Source organism: Myotis daubentonii, chromosome 3 (assembly GCF_963259705.1).
Source record: "Myotis daubentonii chromosome 3, mMyoDau2.1, whole genome shotgun sequence".
Lineage (NCBI taxonomy): Eukaryota > Metazoa > Chordata > Mammalia > Chiroptera > Vespertilionidae > Myotis > Myotis daubentonii.
Window position 1 is genome coordinate 164,509,839 of NC_081842.1, and position 17,063 is coordinate 164,526,901.

The 17,063-nt window shown below is 40.0% G+C and overlaps 1 protein-coding gene across 1 annotated transcript in view; it reads right to left on the reverse strand.

Moving 5' to 3' along the window:
* Positions 1-17,063, reverse strand: part of MSH4 (mutS homolog 4) — a 77,657-nt gene that overhangs the window by 12,073 nt on the left and 48,521 nt on the right. The window contains exons 14-17 of the mRNA XM_059691676.1: positions 16,398-16,522; positions 14,142-14,342; positions 5,914-6,032; positions 1,758-1,886 (exon numbers count right to left, since the gene is read on the reverse strand). Coding sequence (XP_059547659.1) covers positions 1,758-1,886; positions 5,914-6,032; positions 14,142-14,342; positions 16,398-16,522 — 574 coding nt within the window. The remainder of the gene's footprint in view (positions 1-1,757; positions 1,887-5,913; positions 6,033-14,141; positions 14,343-16,397; positions 16,523-17,063) is intronic.

Consider the following 17,063-nt stretch of genomic DNA (forward strand, 5'->3'; position numbering starts at 1 on the left):
AGTGTCCCTCCTCATCAACCATAAGTTGTACTTTACCCTTAGGGACCTGCTAGGACCTGTATCCTATTATGAAGGTTGCTACAAATGGATCCTAAGGAAAATCAGCATTGTCTTACACAACAACTGCGTCAGGGGAGGCCATTACGGTTTCTCCAGGCAAAGCAGAGCAAATCCGCACAGATGGGGTGGCAAAGCTACTCCCACTTATGGTAGAGAGGCATCTTCCACTGGCAAAAAAGACTCATCAGAATCTAGAGGTTCAGCCCAGCTGGTGGTGGTCAGTGGTTGAGCATCGACCCATGAATTCCCAGTCAGGCACATGCCGGGATTCAATCCCCAGTAGGGGCATGCAGGAGACAGCCAATCTGTGATTCTCTCTCATCAGTGATGTTTTCTCTCTCTCTCTCTCTCTCTCTCTCTCTCTCTCTCTCTCTTTCTCTCTTCCTCTTTCTGAAATCAATAAAAATATATTTTAAAAAAGAATTTAGAGCCTCAATGCTCCCAGCTTCATCAAAGTCTTCCCACATGTCCCCCTTCCAACTTTCAGGATCCCATTTCTTCCTAATCAATGCCCTCACTTTAATAATAGAATTGCTACCATATGGCTAAGAGTTCAACTTGCATTGTAATTCAGCCAGTTACGGGATGAGATCTCGGTTGTATTTTCAGAATCTCAGTCCTGAGGTGTAAGACAGGAGGTAAGAGGCACATGCCCCTTAAGGAAACAAATAGAAGCTTACAGGTCATGTATATAGAGATTTATGCAGGCATTTCAATTCCTGATTGCCTCCTTTTCTTTCCCCATTTTGTCCAAAAACATTAGGAGCAACCAGCCAATCTCATTAGACTCCTTAGTTTGCAAAAAATATTTGTAGGTATCATATATACAGTCACCCAGTTCCTTGCTTCTCGTAAGTGTTTAAGAGTATCCAATGGTGATATTTTGCATATTTCTATTGCCAGGATTAACAGTGCTTTCTTTACTCCTGGAAATAGAGTCATGAGTATCTTAATTAATCATATTAGAGAGTCCATTCCAGAAACCCTAGAACCAATATGTTATCCAATGTTACTTTTGACTCATCACATAACTTTAAGTATAAAATAATATTTTTCTCATTCTATATAATAAATCATTATGAAATCTCATTTAAGGTATATTAAGGTATAATAAATCATTATGGACTTCCCATCTTAGGGATTTTTTTTGAGGTACTTTAGAAATGGAAAAATATTTATATTCAAGTTTTTTCATATCTGAATATAATTTGAATGATGATCTAAAAGGTACTTCACAAATTAACTTAATAATAGAGCAAAAGTCATAGCTTGTTTTATATAATTGATTTTTGGAAAAAAAACATTTTCTTTAAAGGAATGGACTGTCAGGTAAATAGATTTTCCATAAAGTGACGTCTAATGCCTGGTTCTATTTCATGCTGTGACATCACAGTCAATGCTATTACACATGAAGACAATTACTGAAATGCATTCATGTTTCGCAAGTGACTAGTTTTAACATTATTTGTGGTTTTTTATTTGCTCCTTTCCTTGTCTACATCATGACTATTGATTGTACCAACCATTCCTACTTCCATCAGAAGTAAAAAAACAAAAATATAAATGCTATAGTACTTTTCATTATCTAAAATTGTTTAAAGAGCTATTTATAGGTGCCTGTAAAATCCGATCCTGATAAGTAAAGGACACATCAAAAAAGGGCTCAAAACTAATATACTTAAAATAGAGAAGAATACCTTTAAGCTCAGCAGATATTCACAAACAGCATAACAAATCCCAATACCTTCTTCTGTATTAGTACCTCTGCCAAGTTCATCAATTAATATTAGTGATTTGTCATTAACATTATGGAGAATATATGCCATCTGAAAAACATAATTTTAATATTATTCATTATAACCAGTTATAACTATCATAGAAAAAATTCAGTCTATTTGTTCATCTGAAATATATTTTTATAGAGAAATTCAACTGAGCAGAAACTAACATACTGTGTTCTAAAAATCTCATGACCAATAACTCCAATAGCATAGCTTATGTGTACACAGACATAAGCATATGTGTCAAAAAGAATAAATAATCAGCATCTAAAAAATATTGACATTTTAGATACAGTGGAACAAGCAAAGCAATGAATTAAATGTTTAAATAAAGCATAAAGATGGTCATTTCCTTCTCCACAAATGATTAATCAATTGTCATAAAATACTCAAAACTATATCTCAAACTAATTGTAACTTCTTTATAGCTTGTAAAGATAGAAAGAAAATTTTGGGGAAAAGCATCCAATCCAAGTCAATTGATTCCTGGTTAAACAAATTAATTTAAATTCATGCCCAACAAAGATCAAGACTTTAATTAACAAATATGCTCCTTCTCCATTGAAGATTATTAACTTCCTTCTCAAAAAACAGAATACCATCTTTGTTATGTAATAGCACAATAGTAACCTTCATGGCTGTTTTACCTTGCTATAGTACTAAGCTTCTTGAGAGCTAGAACTATTTAAAAATATAACTTGAGCCCAGCTGGTGAGGCTCAGTAGTTGAGCATTGACCTATGAATCAGGAGGTCACAGTTTGAATCCTGGTCAGGGTACATGCCCAGGATGTGGGCTCCACTCCCAGTGTTGGGTGTGCAGGAAGCAGCCGATCAATGATTTGCTCTCATCATTGATGTTTCTATCTCTCTCTTCCTCTCTGAAATCAATAAGAATATATTTAAAAATAAATAAGAAGTGATGTATTCCATTAAAAAATAAATAAATAAATAATAAAAATGTAACTTGGAGCACCTAATACATTGCTATATTACCCCATAGATATTCAATAATTATATCTGTCTACAGAAAATTAGCCAACTGTATAGTGATTAAATAATTCCTAACTATTAAAAGTAGGCCAAGAGCTATACTGCATTCCTTTAGCCCAGTGGTTGTCAACCTTGGCTGTGCATTAGAATCACCTGGGAATCTTTTTACAATCCTGATTTCTGGGCCTCATCTTCCGGAAATTCTGTTTCTTTGTTATGGGGTGGGGCCACAACATTAGTAACAAAGAAACAGAATTTCCGGAGGATGAGGCCCAGAAATCAGGATTTTAAAAAGATTCCCAGGTGATTCTAATGTGCAGCCAAGGTTGACAACCACTGCTTTAGCCCTTCAAGCCTACTTGAGATTTTCTCAGATAAGAAGTAGGTGAGAGAAACCAAGATGGCGGCATAGGTAAACACCGGAAATTGCTACTCCCACAACAAATACAAAAAGACGGAACAAACATAATCCAGAACCACAGGAAGGCTGGCTGAGTGGAAATTCAAAAACTAGAAGGAAAGAGAAAAGCATACCAAGACTCAGAGGAGGTGTGGTGGGGAAGTAAAATACAAAGGTGTGGAGGTGCATGCGGAGAGGGCTGGCGGCTGAGGACCCGGTTGTCTTTTTCAATTGGGAGGGAGTCTCAAGCTCTGAGCTCCAGTTCCGGGCAAGTCTCTGGGGACCCAGACTCATACGGGAGAAACTGACTGGCATTGGTCGGAACTCGAGGGCAGCTTTCTCCCGGAGGTGCTCACAGCGATTGCCGGGGCCTCAGAGGGCAGTACTGAGAGCAGCCATAACTGCTGGCTCCACCCTGTTGATCCCCTGGGACCCCGCCCCCACCCAAGCCATGCATTGAGGCTTTTGCATATGAAAGGCCCGGCCCTTTGTAATCTGAAAATTATTTAACAAACTGCAGCTGGCCCAAGGCCCCAGGGCAACTTGCATTGCTTCACAGCTGGCTTCTGCTAAGTAGCCTCAGGCAGAGGCTAGATTAGCACCTCCTTAGAGATCCAGGAGCCAGTTCTCCCACTGCAGAAACAGCTGATTCTCACAGCCATTTGGCCTGGAGGTCAATCCCTCCCAGTATTACCTACAACAATCAAGGCTTAACTACAACAAGACTGTGCACAAAGCACACAAGGGGGTGCACCAAGAGTGTCTACCTCAGGTAATTGGGGAGGCTGAGCCACTGGGCCCTATAGGACACTTAGCACAGAAAGCCACTCTATCCGACACAGTGAAGCATAAAAAATGCCGAGACAAAGAAACAGGACACAAATGACAGAAATGGAGGAAAGCAAACTGCTGGATATAGAGTTCAAAACCACACTTTTAAGGTTTTTCAAGAATTTTCTAGAAACCACCGATAAACTTAATGAGACCCTCAAGAAATCTAGTGAGACCCTCGACGTTGTGATAAAGGACCAACTAGAAATTAAGCATACACTGACTGAAATAAAGAATAGTATACAGACTCCCAACAGCAGACCAGAGGATCGCAAGAATCAAGTCAAAGATTTGAAATACGAAGAAGCAAAAAACACCCAACCGGAAAAGCAAAATGAAAAAAGAATCCAAAAATACGAAGATAGTGTAAGGAGCCTCTGGGACAGCTTCAAGCGTACCAACATCCGAATTATAGGGGTGCCAAAAGAAGAGAGAGAGCAAGATATTGAAAACCTATTTGAAGAAATAATGACAGAAAAGTTCCCCTACCTGGTGAAAGAAATAGACTTACAAGTCCAGGAAGCGCAGAGAACCCCAAACAAGAGGAATCCAAAGAGGACCAGACCAAGACACATCATAATTAAAATGCCAAGAGCAAAAGACAAAGAGAGAATCTTAAAAGCAGCAAGAGAAAAACAGTCAATTACCTACAAGGGAGTACCCATACGACTTTCAGCTGATTTCTCAACAGAAACCTTGCAGGCCAGAAGGGAGTAGCAAGAAATATTCAAAGTGATGAATAGCAAGAACCTACAACCAAGATTACTTTACCCAGCAAAGCTATCATTCAGAATAGAAGGTCAGAGAAAGAGCTTCACAGATAAGGAAAAGCTACAGGGGTTCATCACCACCAAACCAGTATTATATGAAATGCTGAAAGGTATCCTTTAAGAAGAGGAAGAAGAAGAAAAAGGTAAAGATACAAATTATGAACAACAAATACACATCTATCAACAAGCGAATCTGAAAATCAAGTGAATAAATAATCTGATGAACAGAATAAACTGGTGATTATAATAGAATTAGGGGCATAGAAAGGGAGTGGAGTGACTATTCTTGGGAGGGAAAGGGGTGTGGGGGATGCGGGAAGAGAATGGACAAAAATCGTGCACCTATGAAGGAGGACAGTGGGGAGGGGGGTGGGCGGAGGGTGGGAGGGGGACCAGGTGGAGGGGAGCTATGGGGGTAAAAAGAGGAACAACTGTAATAATCTGAAAAATAAAGATTTAATTTGACATTAAAAAAAGTTAAATCTGAGAAAATAGCTAATAAAATTAAAGTTGGTTGCTTGGTGGATAATGGGGGTAGGAAGGTGAACAGAAGGGGCTGCTGTTTTGTAAAAATTACTTTTAGCAATATTTGATGATTTATGCTATTCAACGATAGCACTTTGATATAAATAAAAGTTGGCTAAAATAATGTTAAAAAAAAGAAATAGGTGATGATACATACTTTTTTACAGGAAGTGAAAATTCTATAAGAGCACAGAATATAGGATGATTTTTAAACACAGTGATCTTTTATTTTAAAACTAAACCTAAGAGGAATAGATACTATGCAAATTGTTCCTGAACAAGTAATTCATATCTCCCATACCAAAACATGAATGCATGTTTTTATCATTCAATAACACTAGCTTTTTTTTAAAAACTGTATTTTATCATTAAACATTAATTTCCATTTCCACATAAGACAGAAATTAGGAAGTTGTCTTTGACTGCCCTCTGGCTCTTGCAGGGTAGTATAAGCACATCTGCATGTTTTAGTTTAAGAATACTTTCTTACATGATCATTGACTATTAGCAGCAGAATTCAATTTTTTTAACATAAGAAAAGTTTAGTTTGGGTACCTCTTTCATTTCCTTCATAAAAGTTGATGAATTTGTTTCTATATCATCATCGGTACTGATTCTTGTAAAAATCTGTTCAGCAATTCTAAAGGAAGAATATTCTGCTGGAACATATGATCCTGTAAAATATAAGATAAAAATAAACTGAAATATTTTTGTAAAATATAAGTACTAACATTTTGTACTTTCCATAACCTCAGGTTATTTACTAGCCTACCTAAGAATTATGTGGTGAAAAAACCCCTGGATATGGAGTTAGAAAACATGGCCCCAGCTATGTTATTTATTGTATAACCTTGGACAGCACTTAAATTCTCCCAGTCTTTTTCATATATAAAATAGAATATTTGCGCTACCTATTGTCCAAAGTTATTTGGAAGTTTAAATAAAATAGTGTATACTCAAGTACATTAGAAAGGTTTGTTACAAAAGTGATAAAATTTTTAAATAATAGATGATAAAGAACATTCAAAGTATGAAAATTTGAGGAAAATGCTTATAAAGCTAAAGTTAATAAAATCATTATAGAAAAATATATTTTTAAATATCTGTTAATAAAAGTATACAGAAATACACACAATCAGAATGAAAGCAAAATACTTCTTTTGAAAGTTGAATATTCATTTATAAGATGATTTCTGCCTGAGAAGTGATCAGGGTAACTCATCTAAAATGTTCATCTTTTGAAAACAATTCTGATTAATACAACTACTTCACTATGAAATGGCATATAAAAGGCATTCTGAAATCATAAGAAGATAAAAACATACAAAGAGTTGAGTGGGAAAAGTATCAAGTATACAGAATTCTACATAGACAAAATGGTGAAATAATGGGAGTAAATAAAAACACAGCTATACTAGTATTAGTTAAGGATTTAAAACAAAGGTAAAGATGGAGAATAGGATCCACCTCCGAGAAATAAAAAGTAGTAGGAAAAGATGGCAAAAGTCAGGATACTACTTCTACTATTACTATACTAATAATAGAGAAATATGCAAATTATCCATTACAGCTTCACATCATGATTGGATCCGCAGGCTGCGTCCCCGCCCTCTGCTCAGGCAGCTGCAAGGCCCAGGGTAGGCTAGGATATGACAGGAGGGGATAAGAAAGGAGAGGGAGAGGAAGGCAGGTCTGCATGCAGACAGGCAAGAGGAGAAACAGAAATACAGAAAGGGAACAAAAAAAGATGCAGGAATGTGCCGGGGTCCAACCCCAGCAGGTCCAGGGGTCCCCAAAGGTGTGGACGGAGTCGGCGAAGAAGGAATGACACGGAGGCAGCCTTCGGGTGATCATCATAGCCAGGTTCCTCTAGCCAGGTTCAGTAGCCAGGTTCTAGTCAGGCTCTCTTGCCAACCTCTGCAGTCAGGTTCAGTCCAGGATCCCCTGCCATGCTCTCTCGCCAGGCCCCGCCTCCAGGCTCCGAGGCCAGTCCCTGTCCAGGATCCTCCAGCATGCTCTCACCGGCGAAGTTCTTCTGTCCCTAGAGAACGTTCTGTGTAGGTTCTGTGCCTAGGCTCTGTCTCTCTTGGTCCTGTCTTCCAAGCCCTGTGTCCTTAGTTCTGTGTTCTGCTGTCTTCTGAATTCTGTCTCATGAGTTCTGTGTTCTGAGTTCTGAGTGAGTCTGTCTTGTTACAACTGTATTTATACCAGTTGATTCAATCCTATCAATCTCTATTACAAAGGTTAGGGTGTTTCTTATCTCCATTCCAGGGAGAAAAGATTATGTAGTTTAAGCATGATTGTTCGTAGTTAAAGGGATTAATTACCCGCCTGGCACTTAGTTGAGGGGTTTTATTCCCTCCCTAACTTCAGGGGAAAATCCCTACCTGGGGAAAACAACCTTTCTCAGAGACCTTGGTTAAAACACATAGTGCCAAGAAGGTGAGCAAACATATTAAGAACAGTATGCCATATATGCCAGGTCCCTTGAAACAGCAAGCATGGACCGGCTCCCGGCAGGAATGGAAAAGGAAAGGAAACGTGGGGCTGCACGCTGGAGGAGGTGGTGACCTTGGGGGGGGGGGCGGGCTGTGGCCCCCAGTGCAGAGGCACCCACAGGTCCAGGATGGAGTGGTGGATGGTCTGAGGCCTTCTGGGCAGAGGAGCCCCTGCTTCCCGGCAGCAGCAGCGCCCGGGCCATGAGGGCCTTGGCCACCCTCACTGGGCCAGGCATCCCAGGCAGGGAATGGGAGCAAGACGGCAGTGGGGAGGCCGGGAAGGGGGGGCAGGGGGGGTGGCAAACACCTGGCTGGGGCTGAGCCCTGGGCTGGGGGCTAACACCCTCCCCCCCCCCCCCGGAATGGAAACTTTAAGATAGGAAGGAGGGAAGGAAGAACTTTATAAAGGAGTCAGGAGAGAGCAGAGTTAAAGAAGGAAAGAGGATGTATGAGTGAACTGTAGAAGGTATAATGAAAATCAAGTATAGTTGTGTACTGGGGACAGATTTTAAAAGTAGGAGTCAGAAAAGAAAAAAGATAAATGATAGTGAATAATTAGGTAGGTAGGTAGATAGATAGATAGATAGATAGATAGATAGATAGATAGATAGATAGATATTAAAACAGTGGAAGTAAGTAGAGAAGAACATATGGGAAAAGTAGGATGAGAGAGAAAGAGGCAGGGAAGAAAAGTTTTAAAGGGGAGTCAGTAGAGCTTAAAAGAAGAATGGGAAGAAGGAAGAAATGGGAGATGGAGCAAAGCAGGTCTGAGGGAGGAAGTGAAGAAAAACATTAAGGTGGGAAGGAAGGAAAGGGGGAAGTAGGGGAGGGGTAAAGATAAAGGAAAGAAGGAATGTGGGGAGGGAGGGAGGGTAAAAGAAAGATGGGGAAAAGGATGATGGAACAGAAGTAGGAAATAAGGAAGAAAGAAAAGTTTATAAATGATGAGTCAGTAGGAAAAAGTGTTACATAAAGGAGAGAGAAAAATTGTGTGAGAGGGAGAAGCCAATAAGGAAGTCAAAAACAATTGTGTGTGCCGAGACTGGTTTGGCTCAGTGATATAGAGCGTCGGCCTGCGGACTGAAGGGTCCCAGGTTCGATTCCGGTCAGGGGCATGTACCTGGGTTGCGGGCACATCCCCAGTGGGGAGTGTGCAGGAGGCAGCTGATCGATGTTTCTCTCTCATCGATGTTTCTAACTTTCTATCTCTCTCCCTTTCTCTCTGTAAAAATAATTAAAAGAAAAAAAAAGTAAAAAAAAAAAACAATTGTGTGTGAAGGGGGTAAGATTTAAAAAAAAAAGTTAATAGGGGTGATCAGGCCGGCAGGGGAGGGCAGTTAGGGGGATCAGGCAGGCAGGCAGAGTGGTTAGGGCAGGCGGGCAGGCAGGTAAGCAGTTAGGAGCCAGAGGTCCCCGATTGTGAGAGGGATGTCCAGCTGGTAGGATGTCCAACTACCGAGGGCTCCCAGATTGGAGAGAGTGCAGGTCCGGCTGAGAGACACACACCCCTCCCTCTCCCTGTGCATGAATTTCATGCACAGGGCCTTTAGTTAATAATAACAATAGTAATTACAATGATTGCACCTCAGAGAGCAGATTTCTTAAACATAATTCATAAGATTATCAAAAGGATTAAATGGGAAAATAAATGTGAAAGTACCAAATACAGAATACAGCATATTTGATGTATGTTTATATTTTCTCCTCTCTCTTATCACCACCAAAAAGGCTCCCAATATTTTTAATCTAAATTATTACAGAAACCTCCTGGCTGATATTTTGCTTCTGGTCTGGCTTTCATCTAATCATACATCAACCAGAGTCATCCATCGAAAAGTTAAATCCAATCATGCCATTCTCTTGCTTAAATTTCAACAGCTCCCTACAGATTTCTGGATAAAGTTCAATCTCCTCAGTTAAGTTCCTAAGGCCCTCATGATCTGACTCCTTCCTGTATATCTTTCCAGTTTTATTCCCTGCTACAAAGCAAAGGAACTACAAAGGCTTTGGACTCCTTACAGTTCCCTGGGAATACCATGCTAATTTTTATTTTTATTTTTTGCTTCTATGCTTAATAACATGTTCTTTATCTCTGCCTGAAAAGTCTCCTTCTTTCTCCTTCCTGGAATCCATATCACTGTATACCCATTATCAATCTTTACAACTATTCTCAGAAGTAGTATTATAATTTTCATTTACAGACAGGAAAACTAAGGAGGATAAGTAATTTGTCTAAGAACACATAACTAGTAACTTGATAAGCTAAGTATAGTTCCAAAGCCTATGTTCTTCACTTCCATGCATTCCGAGTCCTACTGTTTCTTTATTATTGGATCATGCAAGATTTTATATTTATATATATATATATATATATATATATATATATATATATATATATATATATCCTATATAATAAAAGAGAAACATGGTAATTAGCGTACGACCGCTACCCTTCCCATTGGCTAATCAGGATGATATGCAAATTAACTGCCAGCTAAGATGGCGGCCGGCAGCCAGGCAGCTTGAAACTAACATGAGGCTTGCTTGCTTCAGTGATGGAGGACTCCAACGTTCCCCGCCTGCCGCTGCAGGCCTCTGAGCTGCAACTCTAAGCAACTATGTAACAAATATAGAAGCTAAACAAAACCCCAGAAACCTGCTTTAGTCCACCGCAGGGCTTCAGCCAGCAGGATCGCAACATTCTAAGCAAAGGCCAGAAACCTACTTTCAGCATCAGAGGCCTAAGAGCTGGAGCCAAGCCTCAAAGCTAAAGCTGGCCCAGAATAAAAAAAAAGAAAAGAAAAAAAGGAGCGGTTGGGAGCTTCAGTCACCTCCAGCCTGAAAACAGCACTCAGCCCCTCACCCAGACTGGCCAGGCACCCCAGTGGGGACCCCCACCCTGAAGGATGTGTGACCAGCTGCAAACAGCCATCATCCCCTCACCCAGGCTGGCCAGGCACCCCAGTGGGGACCCCAACCCTGATCCAGGACACCCTTCAGGGCAAACCAGCCGGCACCCACCCGTGCACCAGGCCTATACCCTATATAGTAAAAGGGTAATATGCCTCCCAGCACCGGGATCAGCGGAGCCGCAAGGCCTCCAGCACTGGGATCAGCGTAACAGGGGGCAGCGCCCAAACCCCCTGATCGCCCTGGGGCTCTGTGTGTGACAGGGTGTGGCGTCTCAACCCCCTGATCGCCCCGCGGCTCTGTGTGTGACAGGGTGCAGCGCCCCAACCCCCCCGCCCCCCACGGGCCCTGTTCTGTGTGTGATGGGGCAGAGCCATAACCTCTCCATCGGCCCTGCCCTGAGTGTGACAGTGGCGGCGCCCCAACCCCCTAATCAGCCCTGCTCTGTGGGTTATAGAGGGCGGCGTCCCTAAACCCTGATCCGCCCTGCCCTGAGTGTAACAGGGGGCAGTGCCCCAACTCCCCTATCGGCCCTACTCTGTGAGTGACAGGGGGGAGCTCCTCAACCCCCTGATCGGCCCTGCTCTGTGCATGACAGGGGGGAGCTCCCCAACCCCCTTATTGACCCTGCTCTGTGCGTGACACGGTACGGAGCCCTAACCCCCCTGATGGGCCCTGCTCTGTGCATGACAGGGGGTGGTGCTGCAACCTCCCCATCGACCCTATCTTGAGTGTGACAGGGGGCGGTGCCCCAACCCCCCAATCGTCCCTACCCTGAGCATGACTGAGGGTGGCATCGCAACCTCCCAATCTGCCCTGCTCTGTGCATGACAGGGGAAGGTGCCCCAACTCCCCAATCGGCCCTGCTCTGAGCCCGACCAGGGGCTGCACCTAGGGATTGGGCCTGCCCTCTGTCACCCGGGTGCAGGCCTAAGCCAGCAGGTCATTATCTCCCGAGGGGTCCCATACTGCAAGAAGGCACAGGCCGGGCTGAGGGACCCCCCTCCCCCCCGAGTGCACAAATTTTTGTGCACCGGGCCTCTAATATATATACACACACACACACACACACTAATAAAAGACAAACATGCAAATTGACCATACCTTCACTATGCCTTAAGCCACGCCCACCAGCCAATGAAAGCGACTATATGCAAATTAACCCAACCACAAAGCTGGAGCGAGCAGGGAGCCAAGCTTCCCGCCTGCCACGGCTGGCTCTGAGCTCCACTCAAGGCAACAAAGTCTCAATTATAGAAGATAAATAAACCCCAGATACCTGCTTTCAGCCAGCTGTGGCCATGGAGCTGGAGCAAGCAGGAAGCTTGGGTTGCCCTTGGCGATGGAGGAAGCCAAGCTTCCCGCCTGCCCTAGCCAGCTCTGAGCTCCACTCAAGGCTACAAAGTTTCAATTATAGAAGGTAAATAAATCCCAGAATAAAAAAAAAAGAAAGAACGAAAAAAGGAGAGGCTGGGAGCTTCCATCGCCGGGGGGGTTTGGCCAGCCTGCAAACAGTCATCAGCCCCTCACCCAGGCTGGCCAGGCACCCCAGCGGGACCCCAACCCTGATCCGGGACACCCTTCAGGGCAAACCAGCTGGCCCCCATCTGTGCACCAGGCTTCTATCCTATATAATAAAAGGTAATATGCAAATTGACCCTAACAGCAGAACGACTGGGAATGACTGGTCACTGTGACACACACTGACCACCAGAGGGCAGATGCTCAATGCAAGAGCTGTTCCCTGGTGGTCAGTGCACTCCCACACGGGGAGCTCTGCTCAGTAACTGGACATCCCCTGAGGGCTGCCAGGCTGCCAGAGGGATGTCTGACTGTCAGCTTGGGCCCGATCCACAGGGAGCAGGCCTAAGCCAGCAGGCGGACATCCTCCAAGGGGTCCCAGACTGCAAGAGGGAAAAGGCCGGGCTGAGGGAACCCCGAGTGCACAAATTTTTGTGCACCGGGCCTCTAGTGTGTGTGTGTGTGTGTGTGTGTGTGTGTGTGTGTGTGTGTATGTATATATATGTGTATATATATATATATACATATACATACACACACACACGCATACACTCACATACATACATTTTAGGTATTTCAGAGGATTAAGATAGACAGTGATAAGAGAAGTACAATAATTTTCTTCAAATATTTGATTAGTTATTATTAGGAAAGACTATTCTGTGATGCATAGAAGATAAGAATTAGGACCAATGAGTAGAAGCTACAGTAAGTCAAATTTTAATTCAATATAATTAATGCTCTAACAATTAATGTTGTCCAATTGAATAGTCTGTTTTTTAAAGGACGGAGCTTCTCCTAACTATTCAAACACAAGTAGGGTGATGTTACATATGAATCTGTATTCTTATAAGGAAAGGGAAGTTGGTTAAGATGTTCTTTTAATTCCACTAAAATCATAAACTCAATAAAATATTTACTATTACCTCATTCATTCATCTCCAATTTTCTTTCTCAGTAAGGGTAAATTTGCACTGCATCATCAATATTATTACTGCTGTATTGCCCTTATAATTATTACTTTAGACCAGGTTTTCTCAACCACAGCACCTACTAACATCTTGGGCTGGATAAATCTTTCTTGTGTTTGTGGAGGGGATGTGGGGAGGGAAGACGTCCTGTGCATTGTAGGATGTTTAGCAGCATCCCTGGACTCTACAGTACCCTCAGTTGTGAAACCAAAAATGTTTTCAGATATTGCCAAATAACAGGAGGAAGGGAAACCAAATCACCCCTGGTTGAGAACCAATCATCTATCTCTGATTCATATAATCTCAAGGAAACCCAGTTTTCAGAGACTAAAGGAAAGCTGTGTCTCTATACCAAGAAATATGTGACAATGTTGGGCCAGTGACAGCCATTTATATGCATGTGTGTACACGTGTAATATATCAATTGTTGTGGACAAGCAATTGGTACCCCTTAAAATAAATAAGGGAAATGCTTATCTGACCAATGTTAAAACTTTGGAAAAATCTTATATGGGTTATTAAAGGCAGTAGCTTATCCTACTTATTTTACATTTTCTCACAACAAAGTTTGTTTTTAATAATTATAATATTCATTTTATTAATAATTGATTCAACATGAATAGTTATAATAAGGAAGTCTTTACTTCTGTTATATTCCACAAAATTTTTAGTATAATCCAACCCAAAACTGGATGAAATTTAATAAATACCAAATCCTAAAAGTTATGGTCTACATAATGGACACTACTATATAATCTTTTAGGTAAGAAAGTCTACTCCAAACTGTTCTTGGGTTAATTAGGCACCTGGATCTAAAATATCAGGCACAAAATATTAAAAATGGGAAGAAGAAATGGTAACTATAAAGTAAGACATAACTTACCAATCTGGGCCATAATCTGACAAAGTGCAATCTGTTTTAAATATGTGGATTTCCCACTCATATTTGGTCCAGTAATTATCAAAAAATTACTCCCTTCTGTAATATAGGTATTGTTGGCAACAGGTTTTTCCACAGATATTCTTTCAAGAATGGGATGCCATCCTTGTTTGATTGCTAAAGTATCAGTAAACTCTGGCCGAACTAAAGAAAAAAAATAGAATAGTTTTTGAAAGAATAATCTATATTTATATTTTAAAATTATGTGATAAGCATATACTATGACACCTTACAGATTTTACTAGGGTCAATTCTGAACAGTAAGGTATTATTTTATTGCAAATATATATATATATCCATCTAAATTATAACTGACACACTCTAAACACCATCACTTTTACTCACTTCCAGGGAGCTCTAGGATTTAGTTACCTGTCATCCTGGGCTCCAAAAGAGTTCATGACATTTTCAGATTTGTATATATTAAGAAGAATCAACTAGTCAGATAGTAGTTTTAAAATAACAATCAATTACAGGTACTACAAAATTATACATTACTAAATCCCCACCTTAAGTATTATTTCAAATCTGGCATACTTAGCTTTTCAAATGAGGTATAAATATAGAGTAAAACCAAATATAAAAATAATTTTATGTCTAAACCCTTATAAAAATTGTATCTAGAATGAAATCTCAAAGGCTAAAGAAAACATACACAAAATATGTTAATTTATAGAAACTTTTTGTGGTAAAGGGAGAAGGAAGAAGGTCAAAGAGATATAAAATGTTACATTCCTCTAGATCAGTGGTTCTCAACCTTCCTAATGCCACGACCCTTTAATATAGTTCCTCATGTTATGGTGACCCCCAACCATAAAATTATTTTCGTTGCTACTTCATAACTATAATTTTGCTACTGTTATGAATCGTAATGTAAATATCTGATATGCAGGATGTATTTTCATTGTTACAAATTGAACATAATTAAAGCATAGTGATTTTATATGTGTTTTCCGATGGTCTTAGGCAACCCCTGTGAAAGGGTCGTTCAACCCCTAAAGGGGTCACGACCCACAGGTTGAGAACTGCTGCTCTAGATGAAACACAGGGATAAACTTGAAAGTATTCAGTGAAGTTGGTTCGAAAAAATATTTTTAATTATTTCAAAATATTTTTTTACACCAAAAATTCATTATTCAAGATGGTCCCTCTTAAATTAAAATGAAGCAGCATCAAATATCTTAACAGTTAAGAAAACTACTATAAAGATTAGCTGATCCTTAAGGAAATACAGCTAATCTTGACCCAAAAGGAAATAAAAAGATTAAAAAATGTGGGCCTATAAAATAACTATTAAAAAAGTTAATATTTCCATAAAAGTATGTAAATATGAAAAAATATTTATAAGATATTTATTTCTCATCATAGAAATAAATAAGCATAACATTTTGGAAATGTTACTGCTAATTATAGGAAAAAAATTTGTTATTAATGTTGTTAAGTTCATAATTATTCAACCTTAATTATCACATACTAGTTCTGAAAACTTGTATACGGGAGTATGGTTATTGCTGGTGAATTAAATAAGAAATTTCAAGTATTCATTTAACATTAGAAAATTACTTAACATTTATATTCAAGGCCTATACAAAAATAAATTATATAATTCCTGATCCTGGGAAGCTCACATCTAAGGAGCTAGTTTAGAAAATGCTCACTTTGGAGAGTCATTTCTCTCATGTCTATTAGTATTAGTCACTCTGCTTTTAATGAGTCTTCAAATTGGAACTTTATAAATTTGGGTCATTATCATTTTCACCAAGGAAACAGCTCTGAAGTCTTTCTTATTTAGGGAACCTTTAAAATTTCTTGCACTTTTTTCTTTCTGATTTGTCAATTTCTCAGTAAATAATTTCTTACTTTTAAAAGAAATTTTAAGGGCAATTTCGTTTGCTCTGTTTTGAGCGAGTCTAGGACCATCAGCAAGAGACTACATTTCAGGTAAAAATGCAAAATGTTCATAATCTATAATAAAAGCATAATATGCTAATTAGACCGACGACCTTCTGGACAAAGCCAGGGATGCGAGGGAAACCTGGGTCCCGAATGCCAGAGAGAAGCTGGTGGTGGCAGCCGGGGGAAGGAAGACCTACTCTTGCACAAATTTTGCGCATTGGGCCTCTAGTTGTTATATAAAATTGCTTGAATGGAACAGAAATTTCAGTATGCAACATACTTATTCCAAAGAAAATAACTTACCATAGTCAGAAAGAGTGCAGGCATGAGCAAATGACAGTAGCATATCCAGCATTGACACAGTGTCAGACAATTTATACAAACAATGAATATGTTCATAAATTTCACTAAGCAGTTTGCACACTATCCTGAAAGTACACATTTGGTAAGATAAGTCATTCTTTTTAAAGAGGGGCATACTATGAAATTGTAAAACAATATTAAACTCATTGCCTCAGGTAAAATAACATTCACATTTGAGTTATACACTAAAGATAAGTCTTTCTCATTATAGACATGAAGAAATTGAAGCTCATGCTCAAGGTCATAGCTACTTAGTAGCAAAGAAACCATCTTCTTGTGTGTGAGCACCATGTTTTTGAAATGACTCCTTTTTATTAAATCTTAATGAAATAAACTTTTATTAATAAAAATATTTTATATAGGTTAAGTGTTCACTATATTTCAACATATCCTATCTGCTAATAATTTTGATTTTTGTATATGTTAAATTCTCCGCAAAACCTGTCATGTATTTTCTCTCACCCATATATTCTCTCTCACACACACACATACACCTTAACAGCATAATTATTTAAGCTTTTACGTGGTAGAGTTAACATAATTGTGACATAATATAAAAGTTTTTTCCTTACAAGGAAAAATATATTCCCAGAATATACTGCATCA